This window comes from Eptatretus burgeri, chromosome 1 (assembly GCF_056783735.1).
Source record: "Eptatretus burgeri isolate ZD-2024b chromosome 1, Ebu_testis_v1, whole genome shotgun sequence".
Lineage (NCBI taxonomy): Eukaryota > Metazoa > Chordata > Myxini > Myxiniformes > Myxinidae > Eptatretus > Eptatretus burgeri.
In genome coordinates this window covers 12380677-12405822 of record NC_140961.1, presented here as the reverse complement: position 1 = coordinate 12405822, position 25146 = coordinate 12380677, and the positions used below count along the sequence as shown (strand labels likewise).

The following is a 25146-nucleotide window of genomic DNA, read 5'->3' as shown; positions in this document are numbered from 1 at the left end:
CGTAGTTCCCTCGTTAAGAAGGGGTTAAAGATTGTTAATAAAAATATCGTGAATTTCACGTGAATCGTGAAAAAAAAAAAAAAAAAGATCGTGAATGTTTTGCTTGTGTCGTGTTCCCCGATGTTCCCCAATAAATCTGGTTGGTTCGTATGAAGTTGCCGCTATGGATTAATTTGTGTCGCATCGAGGAACGATCGGTTCGATTGGCATATAAAACCAAAATGGTTACAGACTGGAAGAAAACGCTCGGCATCTGACAAAACCAGTCTGAAACCGGGGTTCTATTTCCCCAGCTGGTAAGTGTGGTGTAGCCATGCCCACGGGGAGGGGCATGATGATGATGCATGATGGGCGTGATGGTGGAGGAGTGGCCGTGGGGTTCGGCGAGGGATATGAGGTGTGCACGCCTCATATGGCTACACCACAGTAAGGTTCAGGATTACGTTGGTATCGCGATTGAAGACGCGTGACCCGAGGCCTGTGCTGAGCCAGCCGGTGTTATACACCCTGGAGACGGCGGTGGTGAGGGTGGCGCCAAGAGTCCGGTGAGAATCCCGCCTCCCCGGATCCGCAACAATATTGTGAATGTTCTTCAAAACAATGAATATTCAGCGGATTCAAAAACCAAAGCAGGACTCATTCCAACAGAACAACCAGCAATATTTTATCTTGTTTAAGAAATGGTATTGATATTGAATGATGAATTAAAGTTCTTGAGTTCTGCTCAACCCCCTGTTAAACTAACTCCGAGATTAATGTTTCTTCTCACAAAAGATGGAAGACAAGGTTCAACTGTGAGGGATGAATCAAAGTATTTTGATCAACCATTGGACGTGGAAAATAATGATGATAGAGCATATATTGATCTGCTGGACTCTCTTAATTATAGGGTTAGTCTTTCTGGTAAAAGTAGGAAGAATGAGAAGGAGAAACACATTATTCAGGCATTAAGTATCCTTGGTTCAGGTGTTAGTTTTCTTCCAAATGACCCATCACAATTAGTTGATAGACTTATTGTTGTTAGATAGTAAGAAGGCTGGAAATAACAATTGTTTTAATGAACCATCAGCCATTTTAGACCAGTTGATGAACATGAAAATAATTAATAAATGTCAATACAAAGACATTTTATCTCGTATTAAATAAGATGAGAAGCACAATCCTTTGTTTTAATTTCACAACAAGCAACCACGCATCATCATTCCCATGCCCACTACAACTTGACACAACAAAAGAATATGAGGCGTCTTTATTGTCCATGGAAACTTATATCTTATTTATTATATAACCGAGAAAAATGACACGTTTAGTTATAATCCGGGAACTGGATACAAAACGAGAACAGTTTCACCCGGAGCATATGAGATTTCTCAAATATCTTCCGAAATTGTTTATCTTATGAAAGAACAGGGTGATGAACCAAAAAATATTGTTATAGTTATTCAAAAACATACTTCAAAATCAATGATTAAACTTAAAAATAACTACAAGGTTGATTTCACAATTGATAATTCATTTTGAGAGTTATTGGGTTTCTCCTCAAAAAAGATTGAAACTAATGGGACGTTTTACAATGATAATGTCATTCAAATATCCTCAGGAATAAATTCGGTATTAATTCACTGTGATTTGATTGATGGTGCTTATAATGATGGAATAAGAACAAATACAATATTGTCATTCAGTGCATACTCAACCCCAATTGGTTATAAATTCAATATGGAACCCAAAAATCTGGTTTATCTCCCTGTGTCAGGAAAAACCATATACGGAGTAAATTTTAGGATTACCGACCAAGATAATCACATGATTTATTTTAATGGAGAAATTATATCCATCAGAATTCAGTTACATGAAGTTTTCCAATAAATAAATACAATGTTATTGTGAGGAAACATGAGTTGGGAAAATAAAAATAATTACAGGGGATGGGATGTTCCTTTCCCCATACTACAAGGGTGAAGGTATGTATCTTGGTAGAGGATACTATCAACCGAAGAGACAAAGGGGTGTTGGATATCAATTTAGAGGAGATGGGATAATTGATACACTAATGGGTATAGGTTCAACTATTCTTAAACATAAAAACCTAATTGGTTCAACTGCTTCTGCTGTGGGAAATGTATCGGGTGCTATAAAGAGCATAAAATATGCCGAAAATGAATCTCATAAATTACAAGCAATAAAAGAAATTAAGAAAGGTAAAACTCAGTTGTCTCCCCAAGAATGACAGAAAATAATTCAAATACTTGGGTCAGGGTTCCAAAAGTTTTAACATCTTTTTTCCAAAATAAATACAAGTATGGAAGCAATTGATAGTATCAATGATTTGGATTATACCATTGTCATCTCAAACTCCACTAAAAAAAATGATTACTTCAAGGTAAATGCAATAACTGGAAAAGACTGGAATGCAAATGGGACAAAAAGTTTTGAAATAAATAATCCACAAACTTATTTGAATCTATCTGAAAGTTTCTAGATGTGTAAATTTACATTCACTAGGGCTGGGAATAACACAAACGCTACACTCGTAAATTATTTCTTCTGGAAAATGTTTGATTGTGTTCGTTTGTGCATTGGAACACAAGAAGTTGAAGCGGTTGATTATGTCTCTGCTGCATCTGAAATGATGAAATTTACACGATGTTCATTCGGTGATAGAATGGGGAAGGGGTCTGTCAAAGGTTTTATTCCTGATATGTCAACGGGAACCTGGATTTCGTCAAAGGAAAGACCCTGGATCTAGTCAAAGGAAAGACCCTGGATATAGTCAAAGGAAAGGAATGTATAATGATGATACAAAAGCAGGTAATAGTTTTACTGTGGCAGTTCCTCTTAAAGGTATATTTGGATTTTGTGATCATGATAAAGTTCTGTATGGTCTTAAAATTAGATTTCAACTACAAAGGAATGATAATGAAAATAGATTACGTTTTGGTGTTGGTAATGCTTTTGATGATCAGAATAAATTTGTAATTGATGAAATGAGTTCTATTCGTATATTAGTGAATATACTCCTAATCTTAAAACAGAAGAGATGTTGAATAGAAGACTTAACTCAAAGAAATCACTCAGTGTATCATACCTCAAAAGAAGATGTCAACACGTTAAACTGAACCATACCATTTACACGTGGAATTTGGGTGTTCTGGAAGGAAAGCCACGATATCTGTGGATCATTTAAAAAAAAAAAACAGATGGTGATACTGCTACTGATAAGAATAGTGCATTGAGTGATAATGCTAAGGTGAAACAACTTCGTGTTTCTCAAGATGGAACATTTTATCCATGAGATAGATTGGAAATTAATTGGGAAAAAATGATTATGCTGAAGCATACAAGTCTTACCAAAAGGTGTGTGAAAGTAATGGAAATAAAGAACCTATTTTGGATATGACAGCATTTAAAAGTTTGAATACAATATATGCGTTTTACCTGAGTGCTCAAAAGGAAACGATAAAGTCTAATCGAGTGGATACTTCCCTATACATTGAAAGAGGAGAGAATGAAGAAGTTGATACATATTGTTTGCTTTTGGAAGAAACAGAATTACAGATTAATACAGATAATGGTGTTATGATTAGTCTCACATAATTTTTTTGGTAAACAAATGAGTGGTAAAGTACCAACTGGGGTATATGTTAATCAAATCAATCTTCATAAACTATCATCTTTTGTTCAAAATCAAAAGCCTTGTACGATTAACATGAATACAATTCAGAGAAAAGGAGCAGTAAGAATTGATGTTTTGCTCACAAGAGAACAGGTGAAAATCTTGAACGATACTGGCTCACTAAAAATTAAAATGTCAAAACCAATCTTGAAGAAATATTCAATAAGAGACAAGTGGAGGAATTCTCACATTTCTAATTCCTTTCTTTGCTGGTTTAAGTGCGGCTGGAGCATTGACGGGTGGTATTTCAGCAGCAGTGAAAGCTTCCAACGAAAGGATGGCTCAACTCCGGGCTCAAAAAGAATCATAAAGACATAACAAAGAGTTGGAGAAACAAATTAGTGGAAGTGGTGTAATTGTAGATTTTGCTGAAAAACTTGAAAGTCTGCCTGCCTGTAAAAGTGAGATTGTTAGTTGGAGATATGCTTTCTTCTATCGCACAAGCAGGTGTAAAATTAACTAAAAGGGGTGATGGATTATATCTTTCTCATAAATAAATGAGCATTGATGAGTGGTTTAAAGAATTTGGAAAGAATACAACATCAAATTTAGAACTTGTCAAATATTGTAAGAAATTAAAAATTCATAATGTGGTTATTTCTATGACAGATGAATTAACAAACGTGTCTAAACATACAAAGAATACTATTATGAACTTAGAGGATAATAATGGGAACTGTTCTCATTGGGTTTGTATTTTTAATAGTCAAGACAAATATTATTTTGATAGTTTTGGTCTTCCACAACCTGTTGAAGTCATAAAATTCTTACAGAATGGTGTTTATCAAACATTTCAAGTCCAATAATTAAATTCCAAGTGTTGTGGTCAATTATGTCTATATGTGTTATTTCAACTCAACAAAAATAAATTTTTTAATTACATTATTTTTAATCTAATATAAATGGCTGATGTTGGTAAATGTTCTGTCTTTGGTTCTATCCCAAGAACTGGATATTGATTTATCAAATTATTACACAAAGGCACAGGCTGAACGACAGAAATATAGTATAACAAAAAATATTAATATGAAACATGCTTATAAATTAATAAATTATCCAAGCCCGACTGACTCGAATGTCTTGGTGCGATTAAGTGATTTATCACAATATATATATATCCTTAAATAAAACAGCTGTGTATTCCAAAGATACAGAAGTGTTGATTTTATCTCCAGGTCATACAGAATTCATAGTTCCAATTCATATAAATTTTTATGAAGAAGGGTGTATCGTTTGTATGAGAATAGAACAATGGCGGTATGATATGAATGATTTTGGGTATAATTGGTCATTTAAAATTCACCAAGAATACCTGGAACAATTAAATCAGTCTCGTAGGGAAGAATATTATCCACTTGATGCTGAGAATGAGTTTTGTGGAAGCACAATTAGTAAACAACAAATAAAAGAATTTATTAAGGGTAAATTTAATAATGGTTTGCCCTTGTTTATATCATGAAAACACATAGAACAGGATTATATATAATAATTAAGGAAATACAAAATGATTTAACTTTGGGAAGATGGGGGGGGGGGTGTTTCCTGTCATAATATTAATCTGTCATATATTTCTAATACATAAATGACAGCAAGAATGCTTCAAGAAAATTATCATTTCTGTGTCCAAGCATACCTTTAAGAAAAGGGTATTCGGTATTTTAATATGTTCCACAACATAAGAATGAGGTATTTTCAATAAAAGATTGGTTTTATACTGATGTTAATGAACCAACAACTTTGGATTTAATAAAAATGTTAAATAATGAAAAAATAAAAAAGTTAAGAAAATGCAAGGCTCTTTTAGAAATTCAGAAGAAATTTTATTGGTTTCCTGTTGTAAAAAAAATTATTTTGGATACAGGAATAACAAGAAATCCTCATGAATATATGTATGATATTCTATGGGGTGTAAGTGATTCAAGGATAGTAAGGGATGAGGAAGGAGTTGAAGAAACTGAGACAAAGGAGGAAAAGGACAAGAGAGAGAAGGAGGAAACAGAGAAGAGAGGAGGAAAGAGAGAAGAGAGAGTAGGAGGAAAGAAAGAAGAGAGAGAAGTTGGAAAGAGAGAAGGAGGAAAGAGAGAAGAGAGAGGAGGAAAGAGAGAAGAGAGAGGAGGAAAGAGAGAAAAGAGAGAGGGAGGAGAAGGAGAGGGAGGAAAGAGAGAGAATAAATAAATATAAAAATATGGAAACCAGTGAGATTAAAAAAAGATTGGGGGTATTGCAGAAAATAAATTAATCTCAATGTACCGAGGAGGAAAACAAAGAATTGACAAGTCTCTTCGAAATATTTTCGACAACACTATTAACATCGTTTTCAGGGAGAAGATATAAACGAGAAAGTGGAGATAAAGATTATATTGTTTATGATGTTGGTGTGATTGACTTTGATTAAAGTTTTTCTTTTTTTTTCTTAAATAAATGGAGGAGAGAGTGAAGACATTTCTGAGGATTCTTTATGTTTTAAAAATTAAGATTCAAATGTGCATGTTGGAAACTAAAAAGGTTTTCGCACTCTGCAGGAATTTTTCTCATAAATAAATGAGTTATTGTCTCAAATGTAAAAAGAAAACTAATACGAAAAATATTTCATATATTAAAAGTAAAAATAACAGGGTTATACAAAAAGGTACATGTTCGGTGTGTGGCTCAAAAAAAAAGAGTCAATTTATCTCCAAACACAAACACGGAGGAGATGTACAAAAGTTTTTATCAGGAAGTAAATTTACAACTACTGGAATACCAGGCGAATTACATCCACCAGGGTATTCTTTCTGTGGTCCAGGCACAAACTTGGATAAAAGATTAGATTAGGCAGACGATCCTAAATCATGGAGTAAGCCCATCAATAGGGTTGATGAAGTGTGCATGATGCACGATATTGATTATGGGAATTCCACAACTTTGGAAGAAAAGCATGAAGCCGATAGAGAAATGTATCATTTGTCTCTGATACAAAATCCAACCTTGAGAGAAAAAGTTGATCGGTTCATCATGAAGAAGATGATCAGTACTACATTGAAACTTGGGCTTGGAAATTCAAAAAACTTATAGGCTCTAATGATGTTATTAAGACTGAAGTACAATTAGCTGATGAATTACATAAACCAATATTCACAAAGTTTCATAGAAGGAAGGTTTATTCCAAGGAAGTTGATTATATCTGGTCCGCTGATTTGATTGAACTCAATAATGATAAGGGGTACAAGTATGCTTTAACCGTTATTGATTTGAGGAGTAATTCTTCCCACCCCCCACCCTTCCCCACACACACACGGGGAGGGGAGGGGGTGGGATGAGGGGGGTGATGGGTCGTTGGGGGAGCACACCTACCCCCCCTCCTTTACATCTCCTTTATTATTTTCTTGTAATTCAAAATCAGATAATTAGAAGAAAAACAAGTATAATTCATCAAGATTGAAAATATTAAATATTCAGTTGTAAAAATAGATTATATTTCCAAGCAGTCTGTGCCATATGTCTTGAGTTCAGGTCAGATTCCTCCAGATGATTAACTTGTTAGTGTATTGGGTTCAACCATAAAGGTGTTTAAACTGAAAAATAAAATAAATAAAAAATTAGCCAAAACTCAAGGGAGATATCAAAACAGGGATAGAGAGGCATGCAGAGATAAGCAGAGAGAGAGAGAGAGAGAGAGAGAGAGAGAGAGAGAGAGAGAGAGAGAGAGAGAGAGAGAGAGAGAGAGAGAGAGACAGATAGATAGACAGAGAGACAAATGGACAGATGCATATATACATGCAGATAGCTAGACAGAGAGACAGAGAGACAAATGGACAGAGAGACATATAGATAGACAGAGACATATAGACAGACAGATAGAGAGAGAGAGACAATGTGATAATTTCTCACCTTAGACTTGGGGTCAAGGGGCATGAGAGAACTTGTTCCCAGTCGGCAAAGATACCGATCAAATCATTCCTGAAAATTCGAATCTCTTCAAGAAAGTCGTTTATTTTTTCCCATTCGTCATGTAAATCAAATAATTTGTTCTCCACATTTGTAATGAACGATGGGGAGAACCTGTTAGAAAAAGACATATAATACAATAATTATTGATCATACAGTGATTTAATGAATAATCAGTTGCTTCACTGTCATTCTTAGAGGAAACCAAACTTTACAATACACACACACACACACACACACACACACACACACACACACACACACACACACACACACACACACACACACACACACACACACACACACAAACTTACCAATATTGTGATGGGTTATCTTCTTCATCAGATGAAAGATAGTTCATGTTTCAGTAAATTACCATTGGGACAAGATGAGAAAAATGAAAAAGCCGTCAGACAAGATTTTCAATCGAGGAAGCCGACTTTTAAAGCAGCTTTGAGGAAGTACGAGTACGTAATCTTGGAAAATAACCTGTGCTTGAACACAATGGGGCAGCTTCCTGTTTTTTAAACAGCTCAGTAATTCTGGAAAATTTCCCCAGCTTTCTGTTTTCAGCTGCACTCAGCTTACAGAATGTGTGGAAAGTATTTTAAAACATATTTTAGAACAAATCAGACTCAACATAATTTTAATGTGCATGAGTAAAACCAAAATATCACTCTTTGAGTGGAATGAAAATATAAAAGGAAATCAGTAAGTCTCAGTTTAACATGTGCTCAATGGGGCAGAGATCGGTCTCCTCTTTTGAGTTGATGGGCCGAGAGTCAGAGGGGGCGGGTGTGGCGTATTGGCATACGCGTGCAAAGCACAATGCGGGGAGCATTGTGGGGACGTGGAGGAGTGGTGATGGTAGTCACGTGTCTGCATTGCATATAGCTGTTCGCGCCCGCTCGGGACTTGTAGCACCAGTAGCATCAGTAGCAGCATGTGCTGTCATTAGCAGTGTCCTGTAGGTCGTGTGCCTGTAGAGTGCATCGAGTACGTAATAAAGCGGGAGTTATGGGCATCGTACGCCCACCCTCTCGCTCGAGGCAATAAAGCGGAGTTGTGCTATCTTCCGGATCGTGTCTGCCTGCTCACACCTCTGCCACGACACTACAGCGGGGCTATGGGGGGGGGAGAAAATCATTCTCCTCTTTTGACCTGATGGACCTCGAGTCAGAAAGGTTTCCCTATCCATTTGTATGGGAGGGGGAGGAATCAGTCTCCTGTTTTGGGTTTTTCCAGAGTTTTCCCCCTTTTCCCCATTCATTTGCATGGATGCCTCAGAAGCCCTATTTATCCTCTACTCTACTTACATCCTTCCTGAGATGTAGTGACCAAAACTGTACACACTATTCTAGATGAGACCTCACTCAATTGGTGTACAGTGTTGAAACTACCTCTTTGGATATATTATTTATTTATCCCCCCTACGAATGCAAACTAAAACCCTATTAGCTCTACCTCTAGTTACCTACCACCGCCCTGTCTGCTTCGTCCCCGATCACAACAACCAGACCATTCTCCTGTGGGACACGCTCCAAGACTGCCCTTTGGAGCAGGGTATCCACATTCTCATTATTCATACCCATCCCCAGCACCTTACAGGCCTTTATGTTCAACTGTATCGACCAATCTTTTAACCAATCAATGAAAGTATCTCGAATTTACCGAAATGAACCCACACTGTCTTAACCTGTTCTCTACCCCCCTTCGTCTTGCAGGTGAAGGCTAGTGTCGATCTGCATCTGCGGACAGGCATAAACAATGGATGGAATCAACACCGTTGATTGAGGTGTGGTAACCGCCATGGGGAACAAGAAGTTGAAGTTTCAGGCGTTAACCCTTTGATGCCAATGACGGTGTTTGTTTGAAGTCACGTGATGTGTTATTTGCTATTTCTATCTGCATGTGAGTGCGTGACAGTTCTTCGATGAGTCTTCGAAACGGTAGAAAAATCCCTCCCATTCAAACCCTCCTCTCCCATTCAAACCCTCCCCTCCCATAAAACCCTCCTCTCCCATTCAAATCCTCCTCTCCCATACAACACTCCTCTCCCATTCAAACCCTCCCCTCCCATACAACCCTCCTCTCCCATACAACCCTCCTCTCCTATTCAAACCCTCCTCTCCCATAAAAGCCTCCTCTTCCATTCAAACCCTCCTCTCCCATACAACCCTCCTCTCCCATACAACCCTCCTCTCCCATACAACCCTCCTCTCCCATACAACCTCCCTCCCATTCAAACCCTCCCTCCTCCCATAAACCCTCCCTCCTCCCATAAATCCTTACTCCCATGAAACACTTCCCTCTCATAAAACCCTCCTCCCATACAAACCCTCCTCTCCCATACAACCCTTCTCTCCCATTCAAATCCTGCTCTCCCATAAAATCCTCCTCTCCCATAAAACCCTCCTCTCCCATTCAAACCCTCCCCTCCCATAAAATCCTCCTCTCCCATAAAACCCTCCCTCCCATTCAAACCCTTTCCTCCCATAAAATCCTCCTCTCCCATACAATCCCGACCCTCCCATAAAACCCTTCTCTCATAAAACCCTCTCCTCCCATAAAACCCTTCCCTCTAATAAAACCCTCCCCTCCCATAAAACCCTCCCTCCCATAAAATCCTCCCCTCCAATACAACCCTCCCCTCCCATAAAACCCTTCCCTCCCATAAAACCCTTCCCTCCCATAAAACCCTCTCCTCCCATAAACCCTCACCTCCCATAAACCCTCCCTTCCCATAAACCCCTCCCTCCCATAAAACCCTCTCCTCCCATAAAACCCTCCCCTCCCATAAACCCTTCCCTCCCATAAAACCCTCTCCTCCCATAAACCCTCCTCCCATAAACCCTTCCCTCCCATAAACCCTTCCCTCCCATAAAACCCTTCCCTCCCATAAAAGCCTCTCCTCCCATAAACCCTCACCTCCCATAAACCCTTCCCTCCCATAAAACCCTCTCCTCCCATAAACCCTCCCCTCCCATGAAACCCTTCCCTTCCATAAAACCCTCTCCTCCCATAAACCCTCCCCTCCCATGAAACCCTTCCCTTCCATAAAACCCTCTCCTCCCATAAACCCTTCCTCCCATAAACCCTCACCTCCCATAAACCCTCCCTTCCCATAAACCCTCCCTTCCCATAAACCCCTCCCTCCCATAAAACCCTCTCCTCCCATAAAACCCTCCTCCCATAAACCCTTCCCTCCCATAAAACCCTCTCCTCCCATAAACCCTCCTCCCATAAACCCTTCCCTCCCATAAAACCCTTCCCTCCCATAAAACCCTTCCCTCCCATAAAAGCCTCTCCTCCCATAAACCCTCACCTCCCATAAACCCTTCCCTCCCATAAAACCCTCTCCTCCCATAAACCCTCCCCTCCCATGAAACCCTTCCCTTCCATAAAACCCTCTCCTCCCATAAACCCTCCTCCCATGAAACCCTTCCCTTCCATAAAACCCTCTCCTCCCATAAACCCTTCCTCCCATAAACCTTCCCCTCCCATGAAACCCTTCCCTCCCATAAAACCCTTCCCTCCCATAAAACCCTTCCCTCCCATGAAACCCTTCCCTCCCATAAAACTTCCCTATCCTCCCCTCAAGCCCTCAAGATACATTTATCTTCTGTACTCGAACTGTCAACAGCATTCAATCTAACTCGCCGAAACCCCGTCACAGACAGATTCCGTTCCATGATCCCAATGTGACAACCAGTGGCGGCTCTTGTAAGAGCCGGATCCCAGTCGATGTACTCCATGGCCTTTCCTAATGAGGCCTACAAAACGTCCTTGTACACGACATTTTTGGTGTACACTACTCCTTGTGAAGAAGTCCCCTGATTTGTGCACGTGTCTAATTTGACGTACAAACACCGTGTCAAAACTTCTCAGGCCACAGGACCGCGAAAAACGTGACGCGACCGCGAGGAGGACAAAATTGATCCTTCAGTATTAATATATAGATAATCAATCCACACCATTGATTGGAGTCTTTTGTTCTGCTCCAGGTGGTTCCCAGTGTGGACCATGTGACCTCAGCTTCATTTGTGACATCCTCCACCCGAGGCGGAATGACTTCAGGTGATATGACAGCTGTTTGATGTTTGGTGTCCCTTCCCGTTTACTCCTCATCCAGAGTCTGGTCCGATGAGTGAGCAGCTTGTCCCATCAATCACCAACTTGGCAATGAACATCAGGAAATTCAAAAATCTTCTTCGACTTCAACTTCTACTTCTACTTCTACTACATAAACCCTCCGGAACCATGGAGGACATTTACGAACTCTCCGCCATTTGTCGACCTGCCGCTACACCTGTAAAGTAATGTGCTTCATCTAAGGTTCAGGTAAGTTATAAGAAGGCTGGGTTTGTTTGATTGTATTGTTGTTAATAATTTTGTTTAACATGTGCAGGGTTTTTTTTGTTTTCTGCTAAAATATATCGATTTTTGTGTTCAAGCATCGTGCAGTGTTGCGATCTGATGATCGAGTACGTGCTCAGCCTCCCATTCCATTCACCCGAATCGATGTTGGACCGTCTCCATGATTGAGGGCGTGGCAACTCACTTAATGGGCGTGGCAACCAATTAAAGGGGCGTGGCGACCCACTTAAGGGGCGTGGCAATCCAATAAAGGGGCGTGGCGACCCACTTAAGGGACGTGGCGACCCACTTAAGGGGCGTGGCAATCCGCTTAAGGGGCGTGGCAATCCATTTCAGGGGCGTGGCAACCATTTCAGGGGTGTGGCAACCCACTTAGGGGGTGTGGTTTCATTGTGAATGCCTGCAGAGCGTGGCTTCGGCTTCTTCGCGCTCCGTGGGTGCATCGACCTCCGCTAGTGGACTGGACTAGTAATCACCTCGACATCCCATCTTACTGATCTTTCCCCCATGCCTCAAACGTGAATATGATGAATTTCGAAGTCCACTCGAAGATTTCAAATACGAGCAAATATGGTGCTGAATAATGGATGTTATCATCGCACCAATCGGATCACGCCATCTATTCACGCTTGATGAATTTTTCTTTGGGATGAATGTTAATGAAAAGAATCTCATTTACAAATCATCCGTGCCTCCTTTTTTTAGGGGAGAAAAAAGTAAATGTACGATTCGACTAAAGATATATTCTTAAATAAGGTTTTGATCGACATGGGGTCATTTCCACCAGCCATGGTCATCATACTGAACTACCTGCTGATGCTGAATGTTTACCTCCAAGAAAGCCATCTTAGGTTCTTTTGAGAAAAATATCACCGTTCCCAGGTTACCGTCAGTCTGCGCAGTGAAAAAATGGGTCAAAATATGATTAATGCCTCGATGGTGGGAATTGAACCAGACTGGGTGGTGTAAGGGTTGGAGCGTCGTTCTGAGTCTGTGACGTCGGTGCTTCGAACCCTGTCCGAGTCATACCAAGGACTTTTGAAACAACAAAACTTATCCGTGCTGCTTCCTTGTTTTACTTGCAGATTTTTTTTTCTTTTTAAAGAGAGAACACGGACAAACAACGCTGGGAAGGCAATGGCAAACCACCTAGTGTAAGTCTTGCCAAGAAACAGCTTGGGCAGCACCGACGCTCTGTTAATAGTATGGATCATCATCATCATCATCATCATCATCCAGGCAACAGGTGAGTTTATGGCATCATGGGATGGTGTCAATGCTGTATTACTGCAGATTGGGTCAACGAGCACCACCACTGCAGGGACATCCTTTTGTCTGACGTCACGGTCGACTTGTGCAGTGCTTGGGATTTGTGCGATGTCGCCTTTGAGCGGATTCTTGTAAATGACCCTTAGGCAGGGCTCTGCGCTTTTGATTGATCACGTTTGCTATCCCACTTCATTGCTTCCCCCCCCCCTCCCACCTTGCACGACCAGCTGCCCTCATTGTCCCCGGCAGCCTCAAGGATGAGGTTGAGCGACCGCTTGCACACCACCGAGCCGTGTGTAACACCCGACATTGCACACTCACGGTCCACGAGCCAGTGTGGACCATTCTAGTCACGGCTCTCTATTCGATTGTTATGCGTTCCATATTGATAAGATGAGCGCCGCTATATGGCGCCCTATATGAATGATATAGAGAGAGCGTGCTTTATTATTGATGGTTTTATTTGTCGGTCGTTGAATGATGATTTAGGAGATGAGTTCCAAGACCATTCCCACGAGCATCAACATGTAAGAGGCGCCATAACCGACCGCTCAGTTGGCTACATGGCAGATTGGGCAAAAACAAAGGAGGCACGTCCCGATTCCGAGGGTCAAACAGATGTGCCGACGTCACAAAGGTCTTTGTGCAGGGACGAAAAAGGGTCCGAGCAACAGACGGAGCGAAGCGTGAACACTGAACGGGGTAACCGCCTTTCATTTTGCTCTTTCTGTCAAGCCGAGATAGACAGTCGCCTCGCCGTCCGCGGAGCTTCAACGCCGCCGTTCTTCCTCCCACCACGTCCGTACTTCTTCATCCCCCTCCCCATCAACCCCCACCCACCCCCTCCCCTCCGCCCTCCAGCCAGCATCGCACCCGGACGAGACGTAGCGAGCGCTCCGGGTCGACGGCGGAGGAAACAGCGCGACGGTCAGAGGCCCCGCTTCGCAGCCGGTAAGAGTCCGAGTCCTTCGGTTAGTCTCTCGCTCACGAGGTACGTGGTGCGCACGAGCTCGACCGGGGACCGTGTACCCGTGAGGGTGATGCCAAAGGGTGTGAGCGGTCGAGACGTGCGAGCAGCGAGTGCTCCTGCTGCTGCATCGTGGGAATGCGCGCGAAGAATGATCGGCGTCGAGAAAATGGAAATGGCTTTTGTAATGGAGTTTTCATCCCGAGGAAATGTATTTATTTTCTTCCCAGATTATCGGGAGGAATCATCTTTACGCACACATTGAATCAGGGCACTTCGCCCACTCGCTCCCTGCTCGGATCGCCTCCCTTAATACGCCGTCTCTCGCTCCTCTGTCCATCTCAACAAGCGTCCTCTGGTCCAGCCATGAATGAGCTCCATTGCCGTAGCTCGTATAAGGGAGAAAGTCAATAGAACACCGTCACCGGTAAGGGAGGTGCTGTACGTGCTCGGTCCGGGCCGCCATCGCCGATTTAACCGACGAGTTTCCATTCCGTTTCGTACGTGTGGCCATTTGGGTTTTTCGGGTTCTCGAGCCCATCCGTGCCGGCGGGGCTTGAAGAGTACCCCATGTGGACCGGTTTCCTCGATTGGTTCCGAGCTGCGAGTTCGACTCATCTGTTCTGCTCGTGTGGTCTTTATGTCCTGACACGTATCCTTGGAATTGAGAGCTGGGGTCTTATTGCAGAAAACTGACGTCCGTATTACTCGGGACTTATTAGACAAAACGGATGTCCATGTGGCCGGAGACTTGAATAAAACTGACGTGCGCACGGCTAGGGCCTCATTGGACAAAAGCAACATTCGTATGACCGGTCCTTGTTGGACAAAAGAGACCTCCGTATGGCCGGGGTCTTATTAGATAAAACCGACGGCCGTATGGCTGGGACCCTATTGGCCAAATTCGACATCGGTACGGCTGGGCCTTAGTGAACAAAACTGGCGTCCATACAGCCAGGGCTTTATTGGACAGAAAGGATGTCCGTACGGCGGGGGATTTATTGCATAAAACCGATGGTTGTGTGACTGGGGCCTCATTAGACAACAATGACATTCACATGGCTGGGGACCTATTCGACAAATCCAATGTCTGTACAGCCAGGGCCTTATTGGATAAAACCAATGCCCAAAGACCCACAGCCTTATTGGACAAAACCGACGTTCGTACGTCTGGGGAGCTATTAGACAAACCTGACATTCCTACCGCTGGGGACTGGGAAAAGCAAAGTTTGTAGGATCAGGGCCTTATTGGACAACAATGACATCTGTACAGCTGGGGACCGATTGGACAAAACCGAAGTCTGTACAGCCGGGGCCTTATTAGATAAAACTGTGATTCATACGGCCGGGGATTTATTGGACAACAATGACATCTGTATGACTGGGAACTTATTGGACAAAACCACTGTCTGTCCAGCCGGGGCCTTACTGGACAAAACTGACGTTTGTACGACTGACCAGGGTCTTATTGGACAACAATGATATCCGTACGACTGGGGACCTATTGGACAAAACCAATATCTGTACAGCAGGGGCCTCATTAGATAATACCGACACCCATAGAGCCACGGCCTTATTGGACAAAACCTACGTTCGTACAGCTGGGGGACCTATTGGACAAAACTGACATTTACAAGGCTGAGGACCGATTGGACAAAACTGACATTCATACCACTGGAGACAAATTGGACAAAAGCTAGGTTCGTAGGACCAGGGCCTTATTGGACAACAACGACATCTGTATGGCTGGGGACCGATTGGACAAAACCGAAGTCTGTACGTAGCCGGGGCCTTATTGGATAAAACTGTGGTTCGTAAGGCCAGGGCTTTATTGGACAACAATGGCATCTGTATGACTGGGAACTTATTGGACAAAACCACTCTCTGTCCAGCCAGGGCCTTATTGGATAAAACTGGCGTTTGTACAGCTGGGGACCCATTGGACAAAACTTACGTTCGTACAACCGACCAGGGCCTTATTGGACAACAATGACATCCGTACGGCTGGGGACCTATTGGACAAAACCGAAATCTGTACGTAGCCGGGGCTTTATTGGATAAAATCGAGGGTTCGTACGGCCGGGGCCTTATTGGAAAAAATACCGACGTCATCGGCCCCTTTATTCCAGGGGCTGCGGCATTCGAGCGGGATCCGCATACAGATTGAATGCTTCCCGAGGCCTCTTGATCCCAGAGCCGTCACCTTACAATCCTCTTACGTATAAATATCTTCCATTTATTTTCCTTGCTCAGTGCAAAGCCTCTATTACCATAAAACGGTACAAGTCTCTACCTCAGACAACGAGCAATGGGAAAGCACCTTTTATCACCCAAAGGGGAAAGTGAATAAGAGAGTCAAACAAAATATGAAAATCTCACGCGAATGGGAAGGGTGCAGGTGTAGTGCAGTTCACCTTCTGCAGACAGTACGGACCTCAGTCTCGAGGTGTTTCTTCGAGCCAGGGAAAGTGGCTTTCATTTCAACTGGGCAAATTAGACCCCATCGGCTTTAGTTTCCCTGATAAATGTCCATTGATCTGTGAGTTTTGTTTCAGACGCTCACTCAGGAGCTCGATATTTGTGGAACTCTGCTCTGTGGTTGATTGAGACATCTGAACAAGGACATGGGAGGCGTTTGTGAGGGAGTTGGGGGGGGGTGTGGGGGGCAGGTGATGAGGGTAATGGATCAAAGAGTCGGTGAAAAGAAATGAATTGTAGAAAAGATGAAAGACAATTCGTGTTGGTTTAATCATCGGTGGATCACATGCACACAAACTACGGAGATAATCGATGCACGGACGCATCTTGCATAAAGAGAACCAGATCCAAACCTTTCCCGCAGGTCTGAGTTGCAGATCCTGTGAAATGAGTGCAGACAAATTGGAACAATATCATACCGATGAGAAAAACGTGAAACAACACCTGTTTGACAAATCATGCAACTTGCCCAATAAATCATGGACCTCTCTACGAGGGAGCGGATACACCGTCGGCTACATAAGGGAAGGGAACGTCAGATAGCGGAGATGGTGTATCATCGTTGGACCTTTAAGTACAGGTGCTTGGGAGAGTCACAAACGGCCTACTCACCTTAATGATAGCACTTGCTTGTTACTTCCAAGATTGAAGTGTAGATACAAGGAGACGTAAACAGCATGGAAGTGCTGTGCTATGAACTCCAATTCGATAACACAAATTGAACAATGGGCAAACTAATGTACATTAAGCTTTATTTTCCTGTCCAAGTTCTGTTTATATACTATGTACATTTGTTTTTTTTAAGGCTCTGCTGGTTGAGCAGTTACATAGGCTTTGCCTATTCGGCATAAGCTTACATGAGCCACAGCCCCCTACTTCTCAGTAGGATTGCACTGCAGCCGTTGCCTGGAAGATAATTAAATTCTCAATTTTACAGACCGGTCCACCCTGGTCGGAGAGAGAACATCCACGGACACGTTTTTCCGGCTTGTTGGCCCTTGTCAACATGCAGCAAAAGCTCCTCACTGGAGTCAAGACAGTAAGTCGAGATCAGACCCCGTTACTGCAGTCGAGATCAACCCAAATTCCTCCATTGGCTGCAATGCAATCCAACAGAGATGTAGAGGCTGTAGCTCTGCTATGCTCATGCCTAATAGGTAGAGCCTATACAACCGTTTCGCCAGAAGAGCCTTTTTGTCCCCCACCCCTCTGACAAGATCGGAGACGGGGACACATCAAAATGGGCCCCGTCCGACCGACCGATCATCAGTACACACGTACTATGTGTACTATGTGTACACGATATTTCAAAAACCGTTGAACATTTAGCTTTCATCTTGCAAATATCTATTCTTGATGACATTTTTCAATCTGATTCGATCATGGTGGGGGATTGGCTTAATTATGTTGCCATGGCAACCATCTCGGTAATTTGGCTTGCGTGCATGATATTTCAGAAAACGTTCAGGATTTAGCTTTCATATCACACAGATGTGTTTGTCATACCAAACAAAAGACGGGGATCCAAGAGTATCAGCTCCTTGTTGGTATACAAATTGTTCATGACTGCCCCAAGAACTGTTTTGTGTCCCACATACAGGTTAATGTTTGCCATTCATTTCTTATTGGTGAGGCAACATGCAGCGATAGCTGGTGTGATACTTGCTTCTTGGTACCCACGACAGTAATGTGGTCTCATCTCGATATGTTGCACTTACTAGGTTAGTGGTCCAATCATTCCTACCTTCTTGTTGGGTTGCCTGGGGAACGTTTTTTGTCCCCCCAAGTCTTTCATGAAGCGGCTGCTCAAGTCTGATGCTCTACTGAAGGTGAATTTGGCGGGAATTTGTCATTTTTGCAGGGTACTGGATATAACTCACCAACTTTTCTTGAAAGACACCACGGGTTATTTAACATTCGCTAACTACCAGCACTGACAGATGATTCTTCCGGCTTAATGTCCACACTAGAGATGGCAAACCCAATGACATGTCACTTTGCATGTGAAACATCAGGTGTGTGTTGAACCCAAGATGGACAACTGGGTGGTGGGTGTGTGTGTATAATGTATGTACACTCAGAGGTGAGTGTTCGAACCACCAACCTCTCGGACTCAGAGAGGACGCTGTAACGTGTAGGTTGAATATGTGGCTGCTGCTTCCACCTCAATCAAAGCTAAGTTTTCTGAACCAGATCCATCATGTTTTTCTGTTATATCTTCATCCCTGTCTTGCTGTTTTGTGTTTTCATCCAATTTTCCATGTTGAATCGTACTTTGTTGTTCTGTATTGTTGAATTAGTTTTAGTGTTGCCAAGGCCAACTCTTCGGAGAGCCCCTGTGAAAACTCTGTGTCCCTTTTGAAGTCATGCTTCCTTTTGTTCCTCATTTTGCTTCCTTTTCCCCCCCAAATATTGTACTTTTGAGCTCCTCAACGTTGTCCTATGTCCCCTCCACTCTACAAAGAAAGAAAACAAACAAAAGAAAACTTTATTTTTCACTCCAAAAGGATCTCGTTCTACTTGAATTTACTTCTACCTGTACTTCATTCCTGATATCCCCCTTTTCAGCATCCCTTCACGTCATGTCCCCTCTTACCGCATCCCCCCCTCACCAACTGCCTCAAAGTTTCATGTCCCCTCTTTCTTTATCCCTCCTCACTCCACCTTCTGAAACCTTCCCCTCAACCCACACGAGAAAAACTTCCCCCAAACCCCACCCCCTCAAAGCCTCCCATTCACCTTTCCCCATCAAAGCCCTCGCCCCACCTTGCACCGTCCCAACGTCTCTTCCCCTGTCCCTAACTGTGTGAACCTCAAACATCCGAGGCCTCTGCTCCAAACCGCTAGATCTCTCAATTCAGGCCGCTGCTGATAAACTGGACATCATCTGTTTAACAGAATCCCACCTCTCACAAGATGTCCCTGACTTCTTAGTGTCTCCTCTGATTTGATAGGCCTGAACTCTGCCCTGCCAGCAGAGTTGCCCTTGACATTAAGGACTCAATTCTTCACTGTCCTTGTACTGATCTCACAACTCGTAATCACCAGGAGTACCTTTGCAAGTGACTTCCCCTCCACCTCTTGTTTGGCTGTGTGTTTTATCATCCTCCAAACACGGACGACTCCATCTACATTTCTCTCAGACAGCATGGACAAACTTTTAACCACTCATTCCAACTCTCTCTCCCTCATATGTGGCGATTTCATGCAAATTGGCTGGGTGTTGATTTCTCTCTCACCAGCCCTGGCACTTTACCAAAGGACTTCTGTGAGTCCATTGGACTGACTCGATCTGTGAACTTTTCAACCCGGATTTCTCCCAATCAAAAATCCTCCCTTTGGACTTGGTGATGACCAACTTCCCCGCCAATGTTTCCTGCTCTTCCTCTGCTCCATTTGGTTCATCTGCTCAAACGCTTGTGAGAGTCACCATTTCTCTGGCTATTCTCAAAGGACAGTCTCAGTGCTGGTGAGTCTGGTGTTTCACTCGGGCAGATTGGAAGGGATTCCAATCAGCCGTTTCAATTCAGGACTGGTCTCCAAAAGCTACCGCCCCTGATGTTAACTCTGCCTGGGAATTCCTCCACAGAATCTCTCTCTCTCTCTCTCTCTCTCTCTCTCTCTCTCTCTCTCTCTCTCTCTCTCTCTCTCTCTCTCTCTCTCTCTCTCTCTCTCTCTCTCTCTCTCTCTCTCTCTCTCTCTCTCTCTCTCTCTCTCTCTCTCTCTCTCTCTCACCTCTCTCTCTCTCTCTCTCTCTCTCTCTCTCTCCCCACCCTTATACTTTCTTAACAATCCTCCTCCTCCTTCATATGCAGCACAATGCTGTATGTAGCATCATTGGCTCAGGGCGCAGCTGTGCCACTGATGCAATGCCCCTATTACCAGGACACTGGTACTCATTTCGCCGACCTCGGAAGGCTGACAGGCTGAGTCAACCCCACCGGCTGTTAATTCAATGATGAAAAGGGGCTCAAACTCAGGACCCCAAGTTCCCAAGCCAGCCATCCTAACCTCTAAGCCAACACCAGGAATTAACAATCCTTTTGAGGAAGGAAGTTCAGTCACTCAAACTCCTAGGTGTCATGATCTGCCATTATCTTTCTTGGGCAAACCACATTTCAAAGTTGGCCTCCAAAGTCAGTCGCTAACCTGGCATACTTCATAATACAAAGTCCTTCCTTGGCACACCTGAACTCCTGTTCACCTGCAAGGCCTACTTCTGCAGCTTGATTGAGTGCTGCTCTCTCTGCTGGGCTGGCATCCCTACCTACAAGTCCCAACCCCACCTCCTTCACATTTTTCGAGTTTTTCTTGGTTCATTTAACATAATTAATCGAGTTTTGTTAATGTTGTTACCCTGCACATGCGAAGTGAAAAGTGGGGTCATGCAATTGTTTCATGTCCATCCGTCCATCTGATCAGTTTATGATCATCATTTTATGATTGAGGAAAAACTTATTTAAATGAAATCTTATATTTTGAACATGAATGTGAAGACAAATTTGCCATTTTACCATACTTTGGCTCTGAATTTGTCCTAATCACACATGCACAGAAAGGAGCGAGATAATATTTTTACTCTCTGTCTGTCTGCCTGGCAGTAAAACAAAATTGAAAATCATTCCAAACAGGAAACTTACTGTTTAAAGGATGTTATAAAGGACACAAACACCAGGCATGAAAAAAAATGTAATGTATTTGACAGGGTGACAATAGACACCAAGCAAAACAGTGGTAAACCCCAGAATTCATTTATTTATATGACTTTAAACCTCTTAAAGCCTTGATCTAAATTGAATTATATATACTTGAACACAAGAACACAAATCACCTTCATAATACTTCCAAGAATCATGCTATATATCGATATATAGCATGAGAGGGCATGGCATTTAAGAGTACAGTATTGGGGTGAAGTTCAGGTCAGGTATGGGAGCGTGCGCTGCAGCAGCACATCGCCTCATCCACTTTCTGCCGGGACTCCAGGGTCCTCCATCTAGCTATCCCCCAGGCAGATGCCTGGCCCATCCCCACCTCCTTGAGTTGCTGATCAACCTGCTGCAACCACGAGGCATGTGATGGGCTCATTGGCTTCCTCCACTGATGAGGTTCCCTCGCTGGGAGAATTTGGTGAGCAGGATCAGCATCAGGAAAATGAGCCACATGTCGATACAGCTGCAGTTGACGCTTATGGCGGTACAGGCAACAAATCTCATCTGAGTCTCTCTCAGCAACTGCTTGTCAGACACAAAGAATAACCAGCAATAGCCAAGGATTCTCTGAAGGGACTTGGTGCTGAAAGAGTTGTCTTTATCTCAGATCCTTGGTCAGAGTCCAAATCTCACATTTGCATAGCAAGACTGGAAGGACCAAGGGCTTAAAGACTCGGACTTTCATCCTCCTGCATAGGTACCGACAGTGCCACACCCCATGATCCAGTGAATCCAAGACTCCCCAGGCCCTACTCAAATGTCTGTTGACCTCTGGCTCACAACATGCGGAGACATGAATATCACTGCGAAGCTAAGTGAATCTCTCCGTGACCTCAACATCCTCACCACAAGCAGGTTCAGACAAGATAGCAGCATCCAAGATGTTATTGAAAGCCTGGATCTTAGTTTTGACCCAGGAATCTCATAATACCAGTGGCTCTGACTCCTCATTCAGCACCTCGAGGGCCCACATCAGGAAATCCAGAGTCTCCACAAAGATGACTGCATCATCTGTGAAATCAAGGTCAGAGATCATGACATTCCCAAACGATGCACCGCAGCTTGATCTCTCTCACATCCTCCCCAGAATCCAGCCCATGCAAGTGCTGAAAAGTGTGGAGGGTAGGACACACCCCTGATTAACTTGTGCAACAACTGGAAATAAGTCAAAGATGGAGCCATCACATCTCACAACACTCTCAGTACCAGAGTAGAGTTCACAAATCAGATCGATCAGTTTTGGTGGCAACTCATGAAGACCGAGAATCCTCCAGAAGGCATCCCGATTCATTGAATCAAATGCTTAGTGGAGAGCAACATAGGATGCAAGCATCCCCTGCATTTGTTTGAGGACCTGAAGTGTAAGGATACGGCCAATCATTGACTGCTCTGGATGCTGGTGCTCAAGAAGACGGTGGCAAACCCTCTCAAGAATTATCCAAGCAAAGACCTTGCCCGGCACTGAGAGCAGCGTCACCCCTCAGTAGCTGTTGCAGTCCTCGCAATCACCCTTCCATTTCCAGAGGGACAACAAGTCCCCTCTTCCATTCAGTCGAGATGATGCCTGTGCTCCAAACAGAGAGATATGAAGACGAGGCCACCAACATGGCCATGTACTATGCCGCTTGATGCTGCATTCTATCGTGATCAATCAAGCCTCCATCTCCTAAACTGCGCCTCAACATTGTCTTATTGGAGTGTGTAAGGGTGATGTATAAAACTGCTTTAGTCGTGCCGAACCCCCAGACTTTTTTTAACGATCTTTAAAACCATTATTTTATTAAAATTGATGTATAAACTTCACACGAGTGCAGTGCACGGGGTATCGTGTTCTATTAAGGCCTAAGTCACATTTGCCACGGCGGCCGTAGGGTCTAGAAAATCTACGGCCACTAGCAATTATAGGGCGGCCGCAGTATTTCCACGGTCACACAATGTAGCAGTCACATATGTTTTTATTTTTTGGGGAGCCGCACGGCATATTTATAAATTGTGGAGACCAAAAACGTGGGGGTGCCGTATGGTCTTTGATTTGATGTCGCACGGTGACCTTAGGGCGTTCCTGCGGCGGCCATATAATTTTCAAGGCAGACGCAAGGTGACCACAGGGGGGCCGTAAGGCGAACGTTCGGCCAGACGGACGGTAACGAGTGGGTTCTTTTTTTTATTTTTTTTTTAACCAGTTCTTTTGTTTCGGCTTGTCGAATTGCTACGGCGAACGTAGAAATGAAAAAAGTTATAACTCCACGTTATAATTCCACGGCGACCCTACGGCCTGTAAAATATAGCCATACGGCGTAGGGCCACCCTGAGGCCACCGCAGAAACTCTGCGGCCGCCGCACGTTTCTGTCCATTCAGAGGGCGTACGGCCACCGTATCCTCGCCGTAGAGCAAATGTGACTTAGGCCTAAGTCTCTCATTATTATTAATGATATTATTGCTGTTGTTAAATCCACAATTCTCCTGGGTTTCTTGACAAGTTCACGTTTTCTGATGAGGCAACTTCGACATCAGTGGTGAAGTCAACCATTTGGGGGACAGAAAAACTTCAGGAAGTCTGGTAACATTAAAGAGACTCACCGAAAAACAATGTCTGGTGTTCTCTCAAGGAGTCGTGCGTCGTTGGACCTTTCTTTGTTTTTTGGAGGAATCAACAGTCACCGGTGAATGGTACTTTTCAATGTTGTAGAATTTCTTTGTTCTTGAACTACGATGATCAAATCTTTCACATATCACCCTGTACCAGCAAGACTAGGATCCCTGCCACTATGCTTCAAATGCGCAACGGTTCTTGAATGAGGTCTTCCCTCTTCCCAGACAAGTTGATCGGTAGACGTGGACCAATTGCTCAGCCACATCATTCTCCTGACACATCCCCCATTGGACTACATTTTATGGGGCTTTGTAAAACTCTTGTTCACTCTTTAAAGCCACATTCTTTGAATGAACTTAGGGCTATGATCACTGTAAGTGCAATTCATGAAATTACTCAGCAGCAACCTGATGATGTTGAACAATGTGTTGGTTATGTTGGTTAGGAATAGACATTGGTTGGAAAAGATAGCGGTTTTGCTGAAGCCTCAAAATTTGAACTATATTGAGTTAAAACTTTCTGAACTCGATAATTTATAGAACACTTTACCCCAATGCAGCCTTGAGAAAAAGGACATTGGCGATGTCTGTGAGCAGCAAGTTTGATTGGACAAGATGACGTAAAATGACATAATATTTTGTCTAAGTACTGCTAAACAGGTTTTTGAAACTTCCGATTTAATTGAACACTGCAGAACACTAAAAAAAAACCAATTTGTGTTCTACAGTGTTCAAGTGCATGATTCAATTGAAATAAAATAAAGATTATAAAGATTGCAGAAAGAAACTCTTTTCGGTAGTTTACGTCGCTGATGCAGCGTCTTTTACACCACCTTATTTAACACTTTACTTTAGTTATTCATGCCTGTTGTTTGTGTCCTTTATGACGTCCTTAAAAACAGTAGGTTTCCTGTTTGAAATATTTTTTTTTAATTTTGTTTGACTGCCAGACAGGCATACAGAGCAAAAAAACAAAACAAAATTACTACTCCTCTCTGCACATGTTCGATTGGAAGACATTCTGTAGAATTTGCCAAATTCAGAGCCGAAGTTCTGCTAAACTGCAGGTTTGTGTTTTGATTCATGTCCTGATTTGTGTTCTGCAGTGTTCAAAACATTTCATGTAAATGAAATAGTTCCTCGATCA

At 43.1% G+C, this 25146-nt stretch overlaps 1 protein-coding gene and 1 long non-coding RNA gene across 3 annotated transcripts in view; one reads left to right on the top strand and one right to left on the bottom strand.

The window, feature by feature from the left end:
• Nucleotides 1–4119: 4119 nt before the first annotated feature.
• On the bottom strand, nucleotides 4120–8064 carry LOC147033878 (uncharacterized). Its single transcript, XR_015055810.1, has 3 exons — nucleotides 7918–8064; nucleotides 7547–7717; nucleotides 4120–7230 (listed from the first exon to the last, which is right to left on the bottom strand). It is a non-coding gene; the product is annotated as an uncharacterized LOC147033878 (long non-coding RNA).
• A 5024-nt stretch (nucleotides 8065–13088) lies between these two features.
• The window catches only part of LOC147033877 (neuronal vesicle trafficking-associated protein 1-like), a 51366-nt gene continuing 39308 nt past the window's right edge, over nucleotides 13089–25146 (top strand). The window contains exon 1 of one of the 2 annotated variants that reach the window (XM_085872102.1): nucleotides 13089–13226. Coding sequence is in view for 1 of the 2 variants with exons in the window: in XM_085872099.1 (XP_085728225.1) it covers nucleotides 14587–14643 (57 nt within the window). In the remaining variant the exon portion in view is untranslated. Of the gene's footprint in view, nucleotides 13227–14510; nucleotides 14644–25146 lie in introns of those variants that run through there. The other variant, XM_085872099.1, reaches the window with a different exon arrangement.